Here is a 24,342-nt window from a genome sequence, read left to right on the forward strand (position 1 = left end):
ACATTTTGCCCATTTACTTTTATTTTCTTTCATGGTTACATGCTGATCAGCATTCATTATACAAATTATGGAAGCAACTAACTTCAGTTCAATATAAACCAAAATAATCACTTGATTATTCTGGTTTATTTTGCTATCACTAGCAAAAATATATCTGTTGCACCTGTAACTTACCTTATATTGCTGAAACTGGATGTACAATTCTTATCCATAAAAAAAAAAAACACAAATGAATAATTAAATTTAACAAATTTTGGTGAAACAGGTCTCTCAGATCACACCCTTAACACCCCTACACCAAATTGATTGAAAAGTACCTGTTCTTTACAGTATACAAAAACCTACTATGAAAATAAATTTAAAGAAGCCTGTGAAATTTTGATCAACCATCCTAATCTTAACAATAATGGTGGCATAAAAATCCCAAGAATTTGGATGGCACACATTCAGCCCACTTAAGTTCAAGTTTTCCAGCAAAACCCTGACTTTTAGGACTCCAAGTAACTTGAGCATACCATGTAGATTGTAGTGTAGCTTGTTCTTTTTATATATGTCTCTACTCCAGATGATGACCTGTGAAGGTTGAAACATCAAGTGATTATTTTGGTTCATATTAAACTGAAGTTTTACTTTAACATGGTAGTTGTTTCTATAATTTGTATAATGAAGACAGAAGCTCTATCTTTATGGTATGTTACACATAAGAAATAATATTGTAAATTTTTCTGAAAATAATGTATATTATTGTCTATGATTAAGGGTCAAAGCATATAACTGAGAGGAGACCTCCCCATAGCCTTTAAAGGAATGTGGAGAATGCTCCTCACCTTCTCATGGTGCACCCTGTTGGGTATCTACCTGGATACTGAACGAACGAGGATGGGCTGGCAATTTGGGATTTAGCTGACCAAATTATATTCTTATTGGTTAAACCAAAATAAAAATGATGGTACAGCATGACAAAATTTCATGCCGGCTGTGGTGTCACCCGGTTAAACAAGGCCCCTGTTGTTTTCACCAGGGAACCAGCGCGAACAGCAAAAAGTCAGTTACTGGAACAATTCTGAAAACACATCCCAAATCAACATCACCAGAGTTAAACATCAGTACTATCAACATAAGCCTGAATGGCAAAGAAATGGAGCTAGCTAAGGAATTAGATAAGTACCAGATTGACATAATAAGGGTGACTGAAACAAAAAACACAAAAACAGGTGAGATCTTTCTGAGCAATAAATACAAAATGCTATATTCAGGCAATGACAATCAAGGAAAAGAAGGAGTAGCCATAGTATTCAACACAAAATACGAGACTAATCTTCTTGAATGGCATGCAATCTCAAGTAGAGTAATGGGGGCAAATATGAGAATGGGGAACAGGACAATGAAACTTATTTGTACCTATGGTCCCACAGAAGGTTCTACTAAGGTAGAAATGGAGGAATTTTTTTGATGCTTTAGAAAAAGCAACTGACACAATGGAAAAGGAAAAGTTGGTCCTTGTTGGGGATCTAAATAGCAGAGTAGGAAGTGATTTTGAGTTGGGAAAATTTGGAGAAAAGCTAATGATAATGACAAATATCTGTTGGATTTCTGCTCAGGACATGGACTGGTTATTACTAACACCATGTTCCAACACAAAAATATGCACAAATTCACATGGAGAAAGATGCAAGGAATAAGTAAAGTCTCATTGACTATGTTATTGTTGATAGTGATGTTTTCTCCCTGGTGCAGGACACCAGAGTGTACAGAGGATTTGAAATTGGAAGTGATCACTATTTAGTCTTGAGCAGGATAAAATTGAATTTCATATTGAAAAGAATGACGTAAGAAAGTTTTAAAGCGAATAAAAGTTGAGCAGCTATCAGATGTGAACTGTAGACTAAAATACACAAAGATTATTGAATTAAAAATGAAAGAGTTTGAGAACAGGAATCAAACCTTGGAGATTCAGTGTCAAACCTTGAAAGCCCTGATTGATTCAGTTAGAGAGGCATGTGGTGAAGTTGTCTGCAAGGATAGAAAAATCAGAACGCCATGGTGGACACAGAAAGTTAATGAGGCAGTGAAGGAAAAGAAAGCATATCAAAAGTTCCTGGCAAATAAGTCAGCTTGTGCTCTTAGAGAATACAGAGACAAATGCAAGAATGCAAAACACTGCGCAAAAATAGCTAAACATAAGTCATGGGAGTACTTTGGCAAGAATATAGAAAATAAATATCAAGAAGGTGGCAAAATATTCTGGAGGTTGTTGAAGAAGCTTAGGAATGGAGGAAAAAGTGCTGTAAAAGGAGTTAGAGATGATAAAGGTGACATGAAAATGGTAGAAAAAGATATCCTTGAAGTATGGAGTAATTACTTTGAAAAACTGCTAAATGAAACGAGCAGTGATGACAGCACAGTGGTACAAAACACTGACCAGGCATGCAGTAGGAATACATATCCATACTTGAAGTAGAAAAAGCCATTAAAGGCTTGAAATGTGGAAAGACAGTAGGAGTAGATGATATTCGACCAAAAATGCTGAAGTATGGTGGTATAAAAGTCTTATAGTCGCTGCACTGAATAGTTCAGAAAGTCTGGACAGAGCAATGAATTCCTGATGATTATAGTAGAGCTCTCATAGTACCCATATATATAATGGAAAATAAAACTGAATGTGAGAATGACAGAGGTATATCCCTACTGAGTGTTCCTGGCAAGATTTATGTATTGCGGTTGAGAAACGATTGAGAAGGATTGTGGAAGAAAAGCTTGGTGAAGAACAAGCTGGATTCCGGTCAAATAGAGGCTGTCAGGATCAGATCTTAACTTTACGACAAATAGTGGAGAAATCATGGGAATATAACGGAGATCTGTATTTAAGTTTTGTTGATTTGGAAAAGGTATATGAAAAGGTGCCAAGAGAGAAGCTATTCAATACGCTACAGTTATATGGTGTCAATGGTGCATTATATCAAGCAATACTTAGTCTTTATTTGAGTTGTAAGTCAGTAGTTAGAATTGAAGGAAGTATAGGAAGATGGTTTAATGTTAAATCTGGTGTGAGACAAGGATGTACATTATCCACTCTGTTATTCATTATCTATATGAATCACATTATGAAGGAAAGTGATATTAAACATGATATCAAAATTGGAGATGTTAATGTCAGCTATTTGCTTTATGTGGATGATGTTATACTTCTAAATAAATCTGCTACAAGTCTGCTAGATTTGCTGACTAAATTGAATGAATAACTGTTGCAATAGATATGTAATGAAGGTCAGCAATAAAAAGATAAAGACAATGAAAATAGGCAGAATCATTGAAAATGTCAGCTGTGTTGTGAACGGGAAACCTGTGGAAAAAGTAAAACATTTCTGCTACTTAGGCACGATTTTTAGTGAAGATGGTAAATTAAATATAGAAATAGACAACAGAATCAACAAAGCTGGTATGGTAGGATGTCAATTGAATAAATTCATATGGAAAAAGAGAGAAATTAGTCAGAACACTAAATTAACTGTATACAAGACGGTATTTAAACCAGTTTTAACGTATGGATCTGAGAGCTGGGTCAGATGTAAAACACTTCACCAAAGACTAGAGACCACAGATATGAGAGACCTGAGAAAGATTAGAGGCGTGAGCAGATGGCATCAATGTCAATATCGTATTAAAAACAAGGATATTAGGAAAGAACTTGACCTTGTCAGCATCCAGGAATGCATTAGCAGAGCTAATCTCAGGTGGTATGGTCACTTAAACAGAATGGACAAGGAAAGATTAGCAAAACAAGTGTTCTCTGCCAGGTTGGCAGGAAAACAACCCAGAGGAAGACCAAGATATAGGTGGATTGATAGTATACAAAGTGCCTTAGACAATAGAAATATAAGATCTGATAATGTTGGAGTCCTGATAAGTAACAGACTAATTTGGAGGAAAATTGTAGATAGGAAGTTAGTAACAATGTAAATTTTTCGTGTAGTACTATCATACCCTTGAGGGTACATGGCAGGAATTTGATGATGATGGTTGTTTATGCTGTGACATATTTGTTATAGCAGTTATTCCATTTAGTTAATGAATCTTACAAACTTGTTCTAGATTTATTTAGAAGCGCGTCATCTGCATAAAGTAAAAAGCTGAAATAGCATCTTCACGTTTGTTATCAGATTTAAAGCTACTTTCCTTCATAATGTGAGCCATATAAATGATGAATAACAGTGGAGATGGTGTGTACCTTTCTCTCACACCTGATTTTACATCAAACCATCTTCCTGTATCTCCTTCACTTCTAACTGCTGACTTACAACTTAAATATAGGCTGTGTATTGCTCAGTACAGTGTAACATTCATAAGAAAAAGAGGAGATGAGAGATCTAGGAGTCATGGTGGACAAGGGCCTTAAATTCAGGGACCACATTGCACAAGTTGTGAAGACATCACATCGAATAATGGCAATGATGCGGATAACCCTGAAATGCAGAAATAGAGAGGTTATGATTCCATTGTATAATGCCTTGATCAGGCCTCATATGCATTATTGGGCACAGATTTGGTCACCGGGTTTTCATGGTGATGAGGATATGTTGGAAAGGGTACAGAAAAGATTCACAAAGGTAGTCAGTGGTCTTTGGAATATGGAGTACGAGGACAGATTGAGAGAATGTAAGTTGCAGAGCCTCCTGAATAGGAGGAAGGGGGGGGGGATGTGATAGAGACATATAAACTGGTCAGGGGTTGTTATCAGGTAGACATGGAAGAGATTTTTCATAGAATGGGAGAGGGGAGTAGAACAAGAGGCCATTGCTGGAAACTGTATAAGGAGGGTGTGAGCAAAGGAGTGAGAAGCAGGTTCTTTGCATGGAGGGTGGTTGGTGAGTGGAATGCATTGCCTGAGTGTGCTGTGGAAGTGGACACATTGAATCAATTTAAGACGTGGTTGGATGAGCATTGTATGCAATAGTGAGTACCTTCCATGATGAGTCTCTGACTCTATGGAGGTTGGGTGTTGATAATAATAATTCTCACATTATTTTTATAGATAACTACATGTGAGTTTCTACACCAATAATCCCAGAATTCAAACTTCTGACCAAGCCTTCTGAATTATGCACTGTAGTTGCTGGAAAACTGTTATACCTGTTAATCTACTGCAGTTGCCTTTCCATATTTCAGATTTTTGATGGCTTTTTCCATCTCAAGTATTGATTTATACACCTGATTGTATTCCTCTTGAATATTTTCTACCACTGTTCTGTCACTTCTTGTTTCAGGATATCTTCACCTTCTGTTTTCATGTCACCTTTTTTCATCTCTGATTTTATGTTACACTTTCTTCTGTTTCTAAGTTTTTTCAATAGCTTCCAGAACATTTTGTCCCCTTCCTGATATTTATTTTCTATGTTCTTACCATAGTTATTTTAAATGTTTAGCTACTTTTATACTTACACACTACCTTGCTTGAATTATGTTACTATTAGAAATGATGATTCGAAGTCAGAAATCATATAAATAAGTTCCTCAAACTCAAGTCAGCCTTTGGTCCATATAAAATATGGACCAAAGGCTGACTTGTAGTTCTAAACTACAAATATTCTTTGATATATACAGGGTGGCCATAAGTAACAGGGCAGTTGCCAGAACTGTAATCACTATGGTTTCAGTGACAGGTGAGAGTTGTGGCCATGTTGAACAATGAATTTCATACAGCTCTAGCTAACTGGTTGAATAGTAGCAAAATGTGGTTCCAGTATGGAGTACAAGCTCATTACAGTATCACCGTGTGCAGTTGATTGGATGACCATTTCCCTTGGTGAATTGGTCACCATAGGCAAGTTTGATTACCCTTCCTCTCACCAGATTTTACTCCACTAAATATGTTCTTTTGAGACACTCTAAAGAATGGTTTGCACCCACAAATATCCAGACAATTGAGTAACTTAAGTGTTACTCCAAAATTGCTAAGATTTATGTCAGAAAGTGTGCTATTTGGTGAAAAGAGTTGATAAATTGATTAATGTTAGTGAACAGCACTTTGAATGTTTTTTTGTAACGACTGTTTTGTTATATGTCTAAATATTCTGCTCATATAGTTCATATGTATTGTTCTGACAATTAAATTTTTCTTCTTAAATGTAGATTTGCTGACCGCCTTATTATTTTTGAGTCACCCTGTGTGTGTGTGTGTGTGTGTGTGTGTGTGTGTGTGTGTGTGTGTGTGTGTGTGTGTGTGTGTGTGTGTGTGTCAGAATTTTTTGCACACAAAAACCACTGGTGGCCATGCATTTGAGACTTCTGAGCTAGAGTAGTATGTGATTTTGAAAACAAAGTCAATTTTAGTATATCTAAACATATTTTTAGACACATTTTCGGGGAATTTATGGATATAATATAACAAAGGTGTTTTTTAAAACTTTTTTATCTGCTTCAACTTGCATGAAACGATCATTTGTTCAGTTTGGAAAATGTTATCTCAATTTTGAAAGCCTCACAGCCTTAGTTGTTTTGGCTAGCTCATAGTACATAATTTTGAACTAATGTTGTCTTGCAGCTTAGTTGAATAGGTATGCAGTGCATTTCCAGAAGTTGGCAAGTAAAGTAAATATAAGACATATCTCTACATTTCTTTCTCCTGCTGGGTTTTGTAGAGTTGTTTGACAGGATACCACATTGAATTCTGTTATGCACATTGGATGGATACAAAGTTGGCTGATTGGATACCAAAGAGTATTATATGGAAGAGCAGAATTCATGAGAAAGTAGGTGACCAGCAGAGTGCCAAGACTGTGCTTGGCCCACTACTGTTTAATTTGTACATAAATGATGTAGAAATGATTTGAAGGGGAAATATTCAGTTGTTTACTGATGATGCAAAATTAGTTAGCATATTAGTTAGTCAAAGCTTTTTAGGGCACTTGTCTGAAATCTTTATAATAAATTACATATACAGGTTGGTCATAATTAAACTTTCCCTCTTGAGCTTAAGCATGAAATCTGGAAAAAGAAAGTCCTTTGGATTAAGTACAAGATGAATAATGGTAATCAGTCGCATGAAGAATATAAAGAGCAAGCCAGGAGAGTGACTCAGTTAGTAAGGAAAACAAAAGTAGAGTATGAGCAGAAATTGGCAAATCAGGCTAAGAAAAACCCTAGAGAGTTTTTTAGATATGTGGCAAGTAGAAGGAAGAATGATCATGGAAAGATAAAGTTAAGGAATGAAAGTGGTAGAATGGTAACTGCTGCAGAAGACATTGTTGAGGTATTCAGTGATCATTTTATAAGTGTTTCATCCTGATCAGGGTGGAATCATGGAACTTTAGTGTAGAGGACATAGGAGAGGATAGCTTAAATGTTGAGTGAGTTGGAGGTATTTGAGGAAATAAATAACCTTGGTGTTAATTAGGCGATAGGTGGTGTGTGGTGATGAAATATCACCACACATCTTAAGAGAATGTTCCAGGGAACTGGCAGTAGCATTGTGAGTGGAATGCATTGCCTGAGTGTGTTGTGAATGTGGACACATTGAATCAGTTTAAGACGAGGTTGGATAAACATTGTATGCAATAGTGAGTACCTCCAACAATGAGTCTCTGACTCCATAAAGGTCAGGTGTTGATAATAATAATCTAACAACTGGAATATCACAAAATTTGGTAGGGAGACTAATTGAGACATATGGAAAGGAGGATTCTGTGGAGAAAAAAAAATTAGTTTTGAAATCGCTGATAGGGTAATATGGTGCTGTACAATGTAAAAAAAGTGTTGATTTTGTTCAATTTTTCTGGTCCACAGTTTACAGTGGAACCAGAAATGCTACGTACAGAATGCATATTCTGGTCTCTAGTGGGCCAGAAATTGTACACAGCATTCTCAACAGCAGAATGTAACATGTCTGAAGGAAATGTTCATCACAGTTCTTGATGTGTTATCCTTTAAGGCTGTGAGGTTCGAGATCTCGCTATGATAGCTGGTGGCCTTCAGTTAACCCTGCAACCAAAAATTGAAAGGAATAATGTTAGGGGAATGATGTGGCCATGTAACTGGAAAGAGGTGACTAATCACTTTTTCTTCTGCGAAGTGATGCTGTAGAAACTGCTGTACTGGTCATGTAATGTGGAGAGGTGCTTCATCTTACATAAAAATGGTCTCATCCAGACATCATCGTTGCTGAAGTTGCATAATGATGAAACTTTTCAGCATATCACAATATATCTGTATGGTAATGGAATAAGTTACTGGGCCTGTCAGAGTGTCCTCAAAAAGAAAAGAATGACTCTTATATAAAATCTGCTGAGAAGCCATACCAAATGGTAATTTTTGGTAAATATAATGGGAGTTCCTTTACATGGGGTGATTTGTTCTGAGTGTTTAATTTTTTGTGTTTGACTGTAAACACTCAAACAATTTTGAGTGTTTACAGTCCCATTCAGATAACAATGTGTCTCATCTTCCCCACCGAATTTTCCAAGGCCAAGCATAGTCAACTTCCAATCTGACCAGAAGCATTAGAGCAAATGTCAGTTGCTTATCATAATCATCATGGGGCAACTGCTGTACACAGCTAATTTTGTATGGTTAAAATGTAATAATTTTGTACAAGAATTTTCATACCGTGGAATAAGGCATATCCAATTGTTGCACTACTCTATGAGTGCTGCTACTACCAGCAACATTTCCATGTGATCTGTCGAAAATTATGATGGCACTTCTTCAGTTTCTTGTGGTGGCACTGGTTTCTGTCCTCTGCCAGTTCAAACTTCACAGATCCTGTTTCTTCAAACTTAGGAATCATTCATCTGTGTTAGCTGACAGAGGATGCTACTCTATGAGTGCTGCTACTACCAGCAACATTTCTGTGTGATCTGTCGACAGTCACAGCACCAACTGGGAGGATACAGGGCCTCCCAGTTAGCACCCTTGTAATGCCAAAGGATATGAGACTGTGCACTGGTGGGTGAAGATTGTTCTGTGGCAAAAGAGACTTGTATGAGGTTGTGGTTTTCGAGTTCCCAAGAGAACCAACAACCGCAGTATACCTGGAAAGGGAGCTTGTTAGGAAGAGGTCAGTTGTGTTGGCAAAGTGGAGGGGGGGGTTGTCAGGTATTCTGATAGGAAGATTGATGAGCTGAGATGGGTCATTGCTGATGTCAAACACTTCAGCATCCTTGCCTGCTTGGTCGGTGAAACTGGAGAAGGGGAGCCAATGGGAGTTGTGGACATTGAAGTCCCAAGAAGGATGACCTCACTATTGGGGTATTTCAACTGCAGAAAGTCAAGCTTTAGAAAGAGATAGTTGAAGAGGTCAGTATGGTTGATGGAGTTTGGAGAGCGATATAGAGAGAACATATGAAAAGGGCAGGTTGCTTAGGTAGAGATATTTTGAGCCAAAACAGGTCAAGTAGTGGGGGATTCAAGGATGTGCAGTCTCTGGCATGGTATGTCGGTACTGATGTATGCACAAATGCTGCTCTTGTGCTCTTGTGATGGAAAGAGCTCTGTAATGTATAGTTTGGGCAGTGTAGCTGCCAGTTGGTGTTCTGATAGGAATAGTACTTCTGTATTTACTAAAATAAAGAGCCAAAAGGCTTCATTTTGGTGATGCAAAAATTATAAAAATCAAGTGGATATTAAATCCAGCATTATTTCAAATCCAAATACAGAAACTAAAAGTTTTGTATGAAATTTGACCGGAGAGCTTACCGGAATACACTCGCCAGCATTTACGAGTTGCCCTAGCTGGACTTTATAGGAGACATGATCGCTATACCCAAGCATCTATATATTTGCCTCCTATTGGTCCATTTTGATAAGATTTCACTGTCTGGACAGCTGTTTCAAACCGGTTGTTTTTCGTCACAGACCAGGCAGAAACCTTAAGAGAGCAAAAAAAAAAAACTTTCAATACTAAGGAACTTCAAACGTCTGAGAGGTGTATTTTTCGTAAGTGAATTCTCAGTCAGTGCGTAAAAGTATTTACTAAAATAAAGAGCCAAAAGGCTTCATTTCGGTGATGCAAAAATAATAAAAATCAACTGGATATTAAATCCAGCATTATTTCAAATCCTAATATAGAAACTATAAAAATATGGTACATATCATATATATTGCTGTTTAGACCACGGATGTTTGAAGTGGATGTGGAACTTTTTTTTTTTGGTGAGAATTGATGTTTGTGGATTGTTTGATTGGATTTTTGATGGTTTTTGTGGATGGATTTGCTTTTATGAGTTTTTTTTTACTATTTTCTGTAGGAGAATTTTTTAGATCTGCAGTATTTGCATTTCTTAATTGTGGTTCATTGTATTTTGTGAAGAAGAGAGAGAGGAAGTAGCAGACTTGCAAACATACCACATACGCAAACAAACATGTGGCTGCAGGATTTGATACTGGCTGATTGGGAAGCCTCCAGACTTGTTACTATCTGGTTTGGTCCTGTGTACCATCCAGTGACTGACCAGTGCATTAATAATAATAATTCACAAAAAGACAATCCTGCAATTTTTCATACAAGAAAGAGTACACGTCCCTAACTTTGATAATACCCAGATCTTCACACAAGATTGGAAGTCTTTCCTTTAACTGACTTTCACCTTTAGCCTCTCTTTAGCAAAGTTTCATTGCATTCATAATCTTCTCTATCTGAGAAACTAGGTATTTTCCACTCAATATATTATTTCTCCCCTGTACAATTCCTAACTGCATAAATCCAATATTTGGCTCTCTACTTTAGCTTTATGGGGTTGTATATCAAAAACTTCTCTAAAAATGTTCAGTGCTGTCCAGAGTAGGAAAATCTGGTAAATTGGCAACCCTTTTTCTCAGGGATTCATTCAGGTTACTACTTTGTTTCCTAATCATTTTCATGGGTGCTGCCATTTAAACTCACTGACATTCCTCTGATTTTTTCCCTCAAGCTCATAAACTAAACATATGAGCAGTTTCTGATCAGTATCCATTCATTGTCCAACTCCAAACATATCAAACCTGCTTCTCTTCCTTCTACTTCATTGCTTCGGAACATTTTCCCCAGTTGTTCAAAAAAACACATTAGCAGATTCTTTTGACCACTTGCTCATAGGTGTATGGCACTGATGTATTATAGCTTTGCAACATCTTGGGTGGGATTGATTTTTCTCTCTCTCTCTCTCTCTCTCTCTTCTGTTTTTAGAATTGGTATTGTTGCTTGTATAGTTTTTCACAGTATTGGAATGAAGGTGAGGAGTCAGGGAAGATATACAATGTGATATGATAATTTGGCATATATTGTCCATATAGAAAGTATACAGGTTTGCCTGGACTATTCCTTAACCCCACTTTTTTTTTTGTTTTGTTTTTAAATGCCCTTAAGGCACTTTCTGGTACCTTACTGTTTGAGGAAGCTTCATAACATTACCATGCAGCTACTATATATTAGCTGGTAGGTGATTTCTTGCAATGCTTTACTGTGTTTATATTCCCATATGAGCAGGTTTGGTTTTTCCTCTGTGTTTGGCATACTGTTGAAAAATATTGCCATTTCAACTTGTTTCTTTTTACAAGGAACAAGTTGAAAACAGATGGATGGTAGGATATACAATGGGTTTGTTAATAAATATTGCCATAGTAATAAACAGTCATGTAGTATGTGCTCTTTGTTAGGTTAACTGATTTGCCTTGTGACATGAAACAATACTATGTAAGAATGATGAAAACTCTGTTAGGCTGGCAGAGTCCTCTTATGAGTGATGGTTATAAATTTCTGTTGAAAAATGTGTTACCTTTCGTCATAAGTTTTTTTTTTTTTTTTCAGTACTAGGAAACTTGTAAAAAAAAGTGCAAAGAAATAAAGCATTTTGTTTCATTTCTCTTGAACCTTTTGATGAAGTTTAAACTTTTGTTTATCTTTAGTTTGGATGATCAGGATTCTTATGTATACAACATAATAAGTCTTATTATGTTATTTTTTTGACAGTCTTATTATGTTATACAACATAATAAGACTGTCAAAAAAATGCACCTGTCAATTGATGGGAGCATTTTTCCAACTTGAGGAGTTCTGTGTGATTTTCAAATAAAAATGCCTGCTTAATATGAAACTATTAATAGATCGGTAATATCTGTATAATCCCGAATTGTAATCTTCTGGTGATCAGGATTCTTATGTATACAACATAATAAGTCTTATTATGTTATTTTTTTGACAGTCTTATTATGTTATACAACATAATAAGACTGTCAAAAAAATGCACCTGTCAATTGATGGGAGCATTTTTCCAACTTGAGGAGTTCTGTGTGATTTTCAAATAAAAATGCCTGCTTAATATGAAACTATTAATAGATCGGTAATATCTGTATAATCCCGAATTGTAATCTTCTGGTGATCAGAATTCAATCATTCATTACTATATATACTAGTTTTATTTGTTTTGTTTTGCAATGCTGTTTTAATTAGAAATTATATTCTAGGTATGATTTCTATGGTACCTTACATTTCTGCAGTGTGTATGTACACCAAGATTGCCAACATACTTCTGTTCTTTTATGCAGACCCAAGACTTGGAGTAGTGTACTTAGTGCTTTGTCTAGGTGAGTTGTACTAGTAATAAAATTCACTATGCACTCATGTAAAATTTCTTCTAACATGACTTTTCATCACATTATACTGTCTCTGTAAATTACCTTATCTTGACCTTGTGTATATGGTGAAAAATGACTTTTTTTTTTCTTTTAATAATGGAAACAGATAGTTTATTAAAACATAATTAGTACTTTGGATTTCTGCAAATTTACTTAAATTATTTTTTTTTCCATAAGTGCTTCTTTATTCCACCATGCTTTGCCAGTGTTCAGTAGTTTCATTAGTGTGTTCCAGTGTCACACTCAGGGTCAACATAATCTGTACAGCTTTCTTGACTATTGTCTGACGGGATAGATAGCCTCTCAGATGAAAGTCAGATGAAGAAAACATTGAATTCAACTGATCCATGACAGTGAAACCAGGGCAGTGAATCTCTGCTTTTTGTGTAAGAGTGCAGATTTATTTAATGTCTGTGAGGCCACACATTTTTCTCCTACATTGTCATGTAGGAGAAAAAGTTGTTATGCTTTAAATGAATTCTTTGAATTCATGCCTTCAGTTTTTGCAGTCTTCTAGTGTTAAACTCAGAGTTAGTGGGAATTATGATAGTATGCATGAATTCTAAACATGAACACTATACTGTCACAGTTCACAACCCAAAAAACATTGCACATAACTTTTCCATCAGAAAGTGCAGTCTTGAATTTCGTGAATCTTTGACTGTATTCCATAGATTTCTTTTTGTTTCATGCTCTGTGCAAGGTTACTCAATGGAATTTTTTCTGCATTCAGTCATTGCATTCTGTTTTATCCATACTGATATTGTTCCTACTCATAGCCCAATTTTTTCAAAATTGGGCTATGAGTAGGAACTTTTTGTAATTCAGAAAAAAACCTTGATAGGATTATAGTTGCAGATTAAACTTTACATCAAAGTGCAGGAAGTAGTGAATTCATACAGTTTTGTTAATATGGTCACTTAGCTCCCCCCCACCTTCTCCTGTGATACAAAGAGAAGCATTACTTTTGTTGCCTATTTTATTCAGATATATCCTTGATATTTTAATTATTCATTGTGGAACTTTTTATTGATACCTCAGGTGCATAATGAATATCAATTCCTATAACCCTGATGTGACAGGAGTGGTAAGTAACACTGTTAACATTATTTGTAACAAGATATGTTTGTAGTTGGTGCTGAGGAGATATGTTTTTTAATTATGTGTGTAACTGAGTACTTTATGGTTCATGTATGAGTGGGGGAGGGCTGGAAAGTTTTCATAAACACCTAAACAAAAAATGATATTAAAGCAACTGATATAACCACATTACCTTCATAACTCTATTAGGAGTTATGAAGGTAACTTATATTCTTATATCCTTGTATGTTCTTTCTTGTGGTTATATCAGTTGCTTTAATATCATTTATCAGAATTTTCCAGACGTTTTTTTTGTGTGTGTGTGTACACACACACACAGTAGTGAACAAATTAATTCAGCACAATTTTGGTTTACTATTTTCGTTTTCAGTTTTAGTTCACTATTTTGGTTGAGTGCTGTATGTTTTAACTGTCTATGATGTTTATTAATAGTGTTATGCATTTTAATAGTTTAAACAAGTTGACGTTTGTAATGTTTTATTCATTTTGTGTAGCTATAAAATGGATGCATCTCCAAGAAAGCATTCAAAAAAAAGTACTCTTTCTCAGCACATATCAATGGCTCAAAGACAAATTGCCAATGAGTGTGGTGCTAGTTTGGGTATTGTTAATGCAATTTTAAAGAGGTTTAGGGAGACAGGCATATTTTCTCCTGACAGAAAAGGAAAATGTAGGCAAAAACGCAAAACTATACATAATCAAGATCATTTACCAGTTAGGAAAAGCAAAATGAATCAAGATTATTGTCTACTGTAGACTTAAATACTGTAGTTAGTGGGGTTAATGTTTCTGATGTGACAGTCTGTCAAAGATTGTTGGAAACAGGGAAGACTACCTGCAGACCAAAAGCAAAAAATAAGCAACTGTTGACAAAGGCTATATAGAAAAAGAGCTCCAGTGTACAAAAATTAAAAATTGTTGAGAAGTGAAGAAGGTCATATTCTTAGAAAACTGAGATTATGACCTTCTCCTGCCCATCTTCAGCAAGCTCCTAAATACCTAGCTTAAAAAGATGTTCTGGGGTTGTTTTACACATGACAGTCCAGAATCACTTGAGCTCATTGACAGTATGATGAAAGTGACCAATACATAAAACTATTATAATAAATTTAGTTTAATCCTTTATCCCAGTGAGAGCAAACAAAGTTTGCGCCTGAAAATATCTTCAGGACTTATCTTACCTTGGTAAGTAGTACAACACCAGGCAACTCGTAGCAAAGGTGGAGCAAGCTACCAACACTCCTATCCCAGTATCCACAAGGAGATGTGTTTTGCATTATGGGAGATACTAGGATATTATGCATAACAGTATACATATCCACAAGGAGATGTGGTTTGCATTATGGGAGATACTAGGATGTTATGCATAACAGTATACATATCCACAAGGAGATGTGTTTTGCATTATGGGAGATACTGGGATAGGGGTGTTGGTATCTTGCTCCACCTTTGCTACAAGTTGCTTGGTGTTGTACTACTTACCAAGGTAAGATAGTACAACACTATATTCAGTCCTGAAGATATTTTCAGGTGCAAACTTTATTTGCTCTCACTGGGATAAAGGATTAAACTAAATTTATTATAGTCTAACCTAGTGAAAAATAAACTTTCAACATAAAAATATTGGAGAAAAGAGTGGTCCCACAGATCCAGAAAGACAAAGTGCTCATCTTCCAAATAGGATCTTGCTACATGCTACACTTCAAAAAAAAAAGTGAAAGAGTTTCTCAAAAATCACACCATCCAATTGCTTTAGTGGCCAGGTAACTCTCCTGACATTAACCCAATAGAAAATTTGTGGATTATACTGAAAAAGAGATTTGGAAAATTTTGATACAAAGGATAACTTAATACAATCCATTATAAAAGTATAGTTTCGAAATGCAGAAATGTCTTGTCTGTATCCCTTGAAATGTATAAAATTAAGTTTCGTGCAGTTATAAAATTCTTTGTAAAAGAAGGCCAAAAGAAGGTCAAACCAACAGAAATTCATTCAAATTCATAAAAGTTTATGGACTCTTCTTCTTCATTTTCGACAATTAAGAAATGAGCTGCCGAGTTTAAACGTGGCCATACCAGGCTTGAAGATGGTCCATGTGAAGTTCAGAAAGTGTAACAACACCCGAAATCATTGATCAAGTGCATGATATGGTATTGGATAACCGGCGAGTCAAAGTGCGTGAAATTGCAGAGAATATGTAAAAGAATGTGTAGGATATATTTTGCATGAAGAATTGCAAGTGAAAAAGCTTTGCGTAAGATGGATGCCGCACTTACTCACAGCAGATCAAAAATGCACTCGCATGAAAATCTCTGAACAGTGCTTGGAGCTTTTTAACAAGAATAAGACTGATTTCATGTGTCGATTTATTACTATGGATGAGACTTGGATTCACCATAACACACCAGAATCCAAACGGTAGTCAAAAGAGTGAACAGAAGCTGGTTGTTCAGCGCCAAAGAAGACAGTCAGTTCCATCAGCAGGAAAAGTCATGGCATCGGTGTTTTGGGATGCTAAAGGCATTTTGTTTATTAATTATCTTGAAAAGGATAAAACAATAACTGGGGAATATTATTCTGATCTTTTAACCAGACTAGACGAAAAAATTCGTGAGAAAAGACCTGGTTTGCAGAAGAAAAAAATCAGTTTTCACCTGCCCATAAGGGTGTTTTGGCAATATGAAAATTAAGGGATCTGCACTAGATTTGGCTCCCTCTGATTTCTATCTCTTCCCAAAACTAAAACTCTATCTCACTGATCAGCATTTTTCTTCGAATCAAGAGGTGGTTGCAGCTGTAGAGGGGTATTTTGCAGATCTTGCTAAGAACCACTACAGGGACGCGATAATGGCGCTGGAACATTGCTGGAATAAATGTATTAGTCTTAAGGGAGATTATGTTGAAAAATAAGAATAATTTTGAAATTATAAATTATTTTTTTCATTGTTAGGCTGAGAACTTTTCAGACCACTCTCGTATTTTAGAAGGATGTTGCCTGTTTTATTCTTCTTCCTTCTGATAACTGTTATGTTAATATGGTATTCTTGTAATTCTTCTGCAAGCTTTTCTTGTTTTCTGTTGATGTTTATTAATGGCATAGATTTTTTGGTTCTGTTGAGTATAAAAGTTTTCTCAGCAGCTGGCATGACCTTTGACTATTTTGTAACGTTATGTTGTGCCTGTACTTAATAAGACAATATTGAATACATTTATATCTAATGGAAATTAGAATTTACTAATTTAATTTATTAAGAAAAAACAGAAATGGTATTCTCAAGCATTTAAAGAAGATTGGTTAAAATATCCTGAATTAAAAGATTGGCTGCAGCAAGACGTGAACAGCAAAGATACCAGTTACTGTAAGTGTTGTAATATTACATTTAAAAACACAAACAAATCTGCACTAATAAAGCATAAAGATTCAGCCAAACATAAAAGTAATTATCAGTCTGCTAAGTCGACAGCTGTTATTACACAATTTCTTAATAAGAAAGCGTCAACAGAGGATAAACAATTAGCTAGGAGTGAGTTAATAATTGCTAGCTTCTTTTCTGAGCATAACGTCCCATTTTCTCATGTTGATCATTTTGTAAGGATGCGTAAACGTGCATTTCCAGATAGCCAAATTGCTGGAAAGTTGGCAATGAAGAAAAACTAAACTTTATGTTATTCAGGATGGAATATCATTCCATGAAAAGTCTGAACATACCGAAATATGCAAGAATCGAAAATTTTCAATTATAATAGATGAGAGTGCAGATATCTCCATCACTCAAATCTTGGCTGATGTTGTGCTGTATTTTGATACAGATAAAAGAGATGTAGCTGATGCATTACTAGACATAGTATGTGTAGAGAACGGAAGTGCTAAAAGTCTTTATAGTGTCAAAACTCTTCTGCTGGATCATGGCATTCCCCTTAGCACTATCATTGGGTTTGGTAGTGATAACTGTTCCTCCATAATGGGCATTAACAGTGGATTTCAGAAACTGTTGAAAGATGACATCCCATCTGTTTTTGTGATGGGTTGTGTTTGTCATTCATTTGCTCTATGCACTAGTCATGCAGTCAGTGTTTTACCCTGATGCTTAGAAGCTTTTCTAAAGGATTTAATCTCCTACTTCACAAGCGGCAAAGAGATTTTGTACTCATTCAAGAAGCTGCTGATATAGCTACACATAAAATTCCCAAACTTGCTCAAACCAGGTGGCTGTCGAGGGAAAAAGTGGTATCAACTATTTTAGAACAGTATGATGCATTAGTTCTATACTTTCAAAATGAATCAAGGGCAGATAAAATTGACAATGGCAAAAAAATTTATGATACACTTACTGACCTTGGAACCAGACCAATGCTTTTTTTCCTTCAGTATATTCTTGAAAAAGTAAATACACTTAATATAGATTTTCAATCAGAGCATTTCAGGTTACACCAACTATTCCTAAATGTATCAACAGAATATCTCAATTTACTTAGTTGCTTCATTAAAGATGAGCTTTTAAGAACAGCTAAATTATCAGAAATTGATCCAAGAAACTAAAACAACTATAAAAATGTCAATGATATTTACTTCGGTGGTAGAGCAATGGTACACTTAATTAGAAACCCTTTCGAAGATAACTCTATTTTGTTGAGATTTAAAAATGATTGTTTAAAGGTTCTTGTGGAACTTAGTTCGCAAATAAAGAAAAGATATTTGTCTTCGAAGAAGACAGCATTGTTGCAAAATTACGAATCTTGGACACAAAAGTTGCTAGTGACCCTAGCCAGTCACCATCTACCATTATTCCTCTTGTTGTTCAATTTCCCTCACTTGTTGATGATATTAGGTTAAATCAAATAGATGATGAGTGGAGAAGTTATCGTCTCTTAGCATCAGATCTACCAATTCCTAAAGATATTGGCATTCATTGACTGACATAAAAGATGGCATGAATTATAATAAATATGGTTTACTGTCATATTTTATGACAAATCTTACTATTCTGCCGCATTCATCTGCATGCTTGGAGCAAATTTTCTCACAAGTGAATTGTATAAAAACAAAATTAGCTAATTCATTAAAAACAGAAACTGTGAAAGACAGAATCCTAGCAAAGCAGTGCTTAGCGAGACAAAATGCAATGTGTACTTCTTGGGAGCCACCGAAAACATTAATCAAGGAGTTGGAAAGTCACACAGTTCATAATAGATATAAAAATCGACTTAATACCGCAAAGCAGCAAAGGGAATGTGATCAATTATCAGAAGATATTGGCGAAGAAGAAGAGGGAGGAAATGTCCATTAAAATAAGTTAAGCATGCATTCTTCGTATAATATAAACTTATAATTTTTTTTAAATGAAAGTATACTTTGTTACAGGGAATGAGAGAATTAATAAAAAAAAAAAAAGGAGAAATTGTAAAATTTAAAGAGGTAAAAGGAATTAAGTCTAATTAAATGAATTAAGTCTAATTATACAATTATAATATAAACTTACACATTTTTTTTTAAATGAAAGTATACTTTGTTACAGGAAAAGAGAATGAGGGAATTAATAAAAAAAAAATGAGCAAATTTTTAAGCCATTTTTCTGGTCAGTAGGTAACTAATTAAATGTCAATGTTTTAATTAAACCATGCACAATTATAAATTAATAAAGGCATATTTAAGTGCATAGTTTGAGTTTTTTGCATATTTAAGATGTTTAAAATGTTTTTAGTGTATACTTGGATGCATATTTTGCACTTTTTTACGACCTAAAAATCCGAGCCCTAGTTATTACTACCTGGGGAATTTTTGAGGTCTAATCCGGAGAATTTCGAAAAATGTGAGTAGCAGCCCTGGTTGACACTGGGGAGTTCTTTCACTTGGTGGAACATTGGGAAAGAGATGACAAGGAGCCATCCCTGGAAGTTACAAAAGGAAGCTGTGAGCAAGAGGACTAGGAGTGGTTTCTTTGCGTGTAGAGTGGTTGAACCGTGGAATGCATTGCCCTGATAGAGTGGTGTGAGCAAGAACAGTCAGTGAGTTCAAGGAGTGGTATGATAGACTTTGTGTTTCCTAGGAAGGTTCTCCCACGATGAGTCTTGACTTCATAGAGGCCTGAATAATAATAATAATAATAAAAACTGTTTGTAACTTTAAAAAAATTTTTTTTAGTTAACCTTGAATTATATAATTATACTTAGCTCCCTGGAACTTTACTAGTGCCCTCATAATAGTGTAATAATATAAAGTAATTAAAATTTTTAATAATATAAAAAATAATATAATACAAAAATGTAAAAATAATAAAAGTGTAATAATAGGGTTAAATCAACTGTGACTAAGACACAAGGAAGTATGTTCATGCTGTTTTACTCATTCTTGCATTTCATAATCTGAATGTTGTTATTATTATTATTTGAGACCTCCGGGGTCAAGGACTCATCGAGGGAGGCTATAAATCATCCAAACCAACTGTCATACTTTTTCTATTATTATTATCTGAGACTTCTGAGACCATTCTCCCTGAATGATGCCATGTTATGTGAGTATATGTTAAATTCTAATTTCCCTTACATGTGTTAACCATTTTTTAAATATATTACTGTCTACCACACATATTTCTATACTATAAAATATCTAGTAATATTGAATATGACTTGGTGATTAAGTCACAAATGATCATTTTAAAAATAACTTTCATAATTCACACATGTAGCAAAATTATATACAGTTTTATTAAAAAAACTCCAATGTATTTCATCCAACATTCATGGATATTGTTAGGGAGAGAGACTGTTTATTATTATTATTATTATGTAACACCTCCAAGGAGTCCAAGGACTCATCAAGGGAGGGCACTTACTCTACAACTCTCAACAAACTGCAACTGCACCAGTGCCATCTACCACCTACCACCACCACTAGTATTTCGACAGACAATCACAAACATCCATGCCCACGGTGGGATTCAAACCTCTGCAGCCTTTTGGCTGGAGATCGGATATGCTAACCACTCAGCCAACTGTTAGCTACATTCAAAACACAAATCGCAATAAGTCATAAATCATGCATATATTAGCTCGTGTCTCAGTTGCAGCTGAAGTATATATATGTGATATTATGCTATTAGATTTCAAAGGAACAATTGTAAAAAGTTGCATATATAAACAATAATTTTAAATAATTAATTAAAAAAAAAACTTAAGAACAATTAATAGGGATCACTTCCCAAAACTTGGATAATGGCATACAGCCTGATCAGTCCAGGTTCAGATGATTTTGTAGTGTTTCATATATTTCAAGGAAAACACGATCAAATTTGAACTTGCTGGAATGAAGTCTGGTTTCAAAGAACTCTGTACCTATGTGCAATAGCATGAGAAGCAAGGCCAGACTTGTTGAATTCCAAAATTGTAATGTAGTCTTGATGTTCTTCAATTCTAGTCGAGGTGTAAAATATCTCTTTTCTTTGTCTTTTGTTTATCTATCTGCATACTTACTTAAACTTATTCTTTCCCCCTCCCTTTTTTTTTCTGTTGTTAGATAGACCTCGTGTTGTAAGTCTGTCTAACGTAACAGTCCCTGAGCAATCGCACAATGTCGATTAAGAAATTTATTTATTCGTAACAACTGAGCCACTTAATTGATCTTTTTATGTTTGAAAGTCAGGGCGAGAAGATGACAAAAGTTAATACCTCTGTACAATATCTTTATATGCAAGTCGTGGCTCATTACTATATTCTATTCCCACAGGTTCGTTAATATTTTTCGGGATAGTGCATTGGCTAAGGAATGAGAACCAGGTATTTACAAAACAAAAACATGTTTATTATCAAACTAAAGGACATGATGCAAAGCATATAAACATTAAGAAAAGATTAACTTAATCAAAAGCACTTTAATACACAAATTTACTTGCTATCTGTGCAACAAAAACTATAGTGCTTTCACTATCAGAAAATAACTTAATCAAATAACATAATCAAAAGCATTTTAACACACAAAATTACTTGCTATCTGAGCAACAAACTATAGTGCTTTCACTATCAGAAAAACCTATTATGCCTTGATATAAAAGTGTCTTCTATGACGCAACTTGGCTTACAGGCATGCATAAATATTCCAGGAAGGATCACATTAACTTTCTTCCAACACATTCAATACTTAATTGATACTAATTCAGACATTTTTACAAGCAACTTATGAATTAGACATACTTAACAATGCAAGTTCTTTCCTTATTCAAAATTCAATTTAACCGCCAGTTAACAAGTAACCTCTCAATCCTTTACGATTTCAAGTTACAATCATACAACATACTACAACAAAATAATGGCTTACTTGCTAACAAACTTGAGAGGAAAGTCCAATTTAATCCATAACACACGTAGAGACTTCCATCAGGTCAATCCTCAGTAGTTTTCCTTCATCGGATGCACTGTAGTTCTGCCATAACTATCTGCAGCCTAGAGCGAGCTGGCTGCAGACAAACATCTGGCATCGGCGGTGGGAAGAGTGATTATCCTGGAATTGGGGAAGGAGCCCCCCATAGATCTCGTAGGTGAAGAGCCAGGGACCAAAAAGCCTAGAACCATGTGCTATATTGCCTTTTATTCCATTTTCAGTCCTTTGGTCGTACTTAGGAGTATCTCAGGATTAGCCAGAAGCAATGAAAGAACTGCCGTTATCGCTGGCCGCTTGACCGTACGATCAAGCGGCCAGCGATAACGGTATTCGGCGCTAATCCAGCTTAATTCTTATTAAGCTCTCAACAAGTCTGAAGTGCAGGTGCATTCTAACAGTAATTTATTCCTTTATATTATTACAACTAAGTACATTTTTTTCTTATAATTTCAGATAAAAAAATTGTAAAATATTCAGCAAAAATTCTCTAAAAAAATAATTTCTCGTGAGATTTTACAGAGACAGAATGGTCAGTCTGTCAAAAATAGCAAAGATGACATGACCTGTTAGACACCTGGTATGCAAAGAGGTAATGTATCCTTCGTAAATGGTAGGAAGGAAGACAGTTTATGAGCTGATTTGAAGGAAGCATATAGATTGAATTTATGAAGAATCTGTGCCATCTGTTCCAAGATTCCTTTAAGGTATGGTATTAAAATTCTTTTTACATCGAATAGTCTGGTAGAAAGATGATAATTATCAATAATTTTTTGAATGGTAGTTTTGTTGTATACATTACAAAGCAGATTCTTTTTTAATTTTATTCATTTCATTTAACAAAAGGAGAGTGTGGTGTCTGCCGAGAATTTGAGCGTGTTTAAAGCTCGGTATGATGCGCTGTGTGTATGATAAACGACCTCCTAGATGAGTCTTTGACTCCATGGGGTCTTGGGTGATAATAATAATAAATCAGAAGAGTAGATCATATTGAGCTCTATGTACAAGACTCTTGATGATACCCATCCTCTGTAATGAATGATGGCGGGAGGACGAGTGAATGTATCTACCTTAAACATTGGCTTTCAGTGTTTAAGTAGATACGTTCAACATGACCTGTGGAATTATGAATTAAGGTATTCAAAGAGGGTAGTTGGTTCTTATTACTATAATAAGCCAAAAGGCTATTTTACTGGCGTCATAAGTTAAGTTAAAGGGAGATGGTAAATCCCGTTTTATTTTATAGCCGGGTGCGAAACTCGGATCGAAATCCATTGAATCCATAGTGTTTCATGCCAAGAAAACTATCGGCGAGCCCAAGTGTAAGTGATCACTTGGATAGTACAACACCAGGGCAACTAAAAGCAAAGGTGGAGCAAGATTCGTCACTAACCTTAATATTCTCTCATAATGTAAAACACAGCTCCTAAGAGATGTATATATATATACTGTTTTACATTATGAGAAGAGGATACTACCCAGACCAGTTTCAACCTTTTTTGAGGTCTCATCAGTGAGTAGGTAGACCTGGAATATCAAGGTTTTAAGTGAACCGAACTTACATATACCTCTACTATAGAATTGCTGAACTGGTGTACTCCTATATTGTTATTACTACCATAATAAACCAAAAGGCTATTTTACCAGCGTCATAAGTTAAGTTAAAGGGAGGTGGTAAATCCCGTTTTATTTTATAGCCGGGTACGAATTATAGTCCCTTTAACTTAACTATACTCCTAAACAGAAGCAGGCAAAATAGCTGTAAAAATAATATATATATATATATATATATATATATATATATATATATATATATAGAGAGAGAGAGAGAGAGAGAGAGAGAGAGCCTGTGTAGCTCAGTGGATGTGGCATTTGCACACCACGGCACTTGGCCGCATGAAGGAAGACTTGGTTTCGAGTCTAGTCGGCGACTAGAGGAAATTTTTCTAAGCCTTTTTTCGAGCAGTTCCCGAATTAGTCGATCTCTGGCACGGGCAAGCAGGTTTTTCCTCCCGGAAACTTGGGTTTTTCGTCCCGTAAACTCAAGAAAATCGACCGTAGAACCCACATTATTTCAGACAATAAATATATTGTGTTAGGGACCATGAGATGGCGGCACATTTGAGCCATCTCTCTTCACTGTGTGCCACTTAATTAGTGATAGCCTTGGGCCATCTATCTCTGATTGGTACCAGTGGAGATTGAACTGCCCACTCAGTCTCCAAAAGTTAGATAGGGCTAAATGGCCTCGCCTACTCCTGTA

General features: G+C 35.4%; 1 protein-coding gene across 1 annotated transcript in view; it reads left to right on the plus strand.

Moving 5' to 3' along the window:
* LOC150092885 (thioredoxin-related transmembrane protein 2 homolog) overlaps positions 1–24,342 on the plus strand; it is a 123,679-nt gene that overhangs the window by 16,949 nt on the left and 82,388 nt on the right. Inside the window, exon 3 of the mRNA XM_090413755.1 lies at positions 12,436–12,555. Within this exon, the coding sequence (XP_090269881.1) occupies positions 12,436–12,555 (120 nt within the window). The remainder of the gene's footprint in view (positions 1–12,435; positions 12,556–24,342) is intronic.

The sequence above is a fragment of the Typopeltis vanoorti genome, chromosome 24 (genome assembly GCF_054136105.1).
Source record: "Typopeltis vanoorti isolate ZY-2024b chromosome 24, IOZ_Tvanoo_1.0, whole genome shotgun sequence".
In the NCBI taxonomy this organism is placed as follows: domain Eukaryota; kingdom Metazoa; phylum Arthropoda; class Arachnida; order Uropygi; family Thelyphonidae; genus Typopeltis; species Typopeltis vanoorti.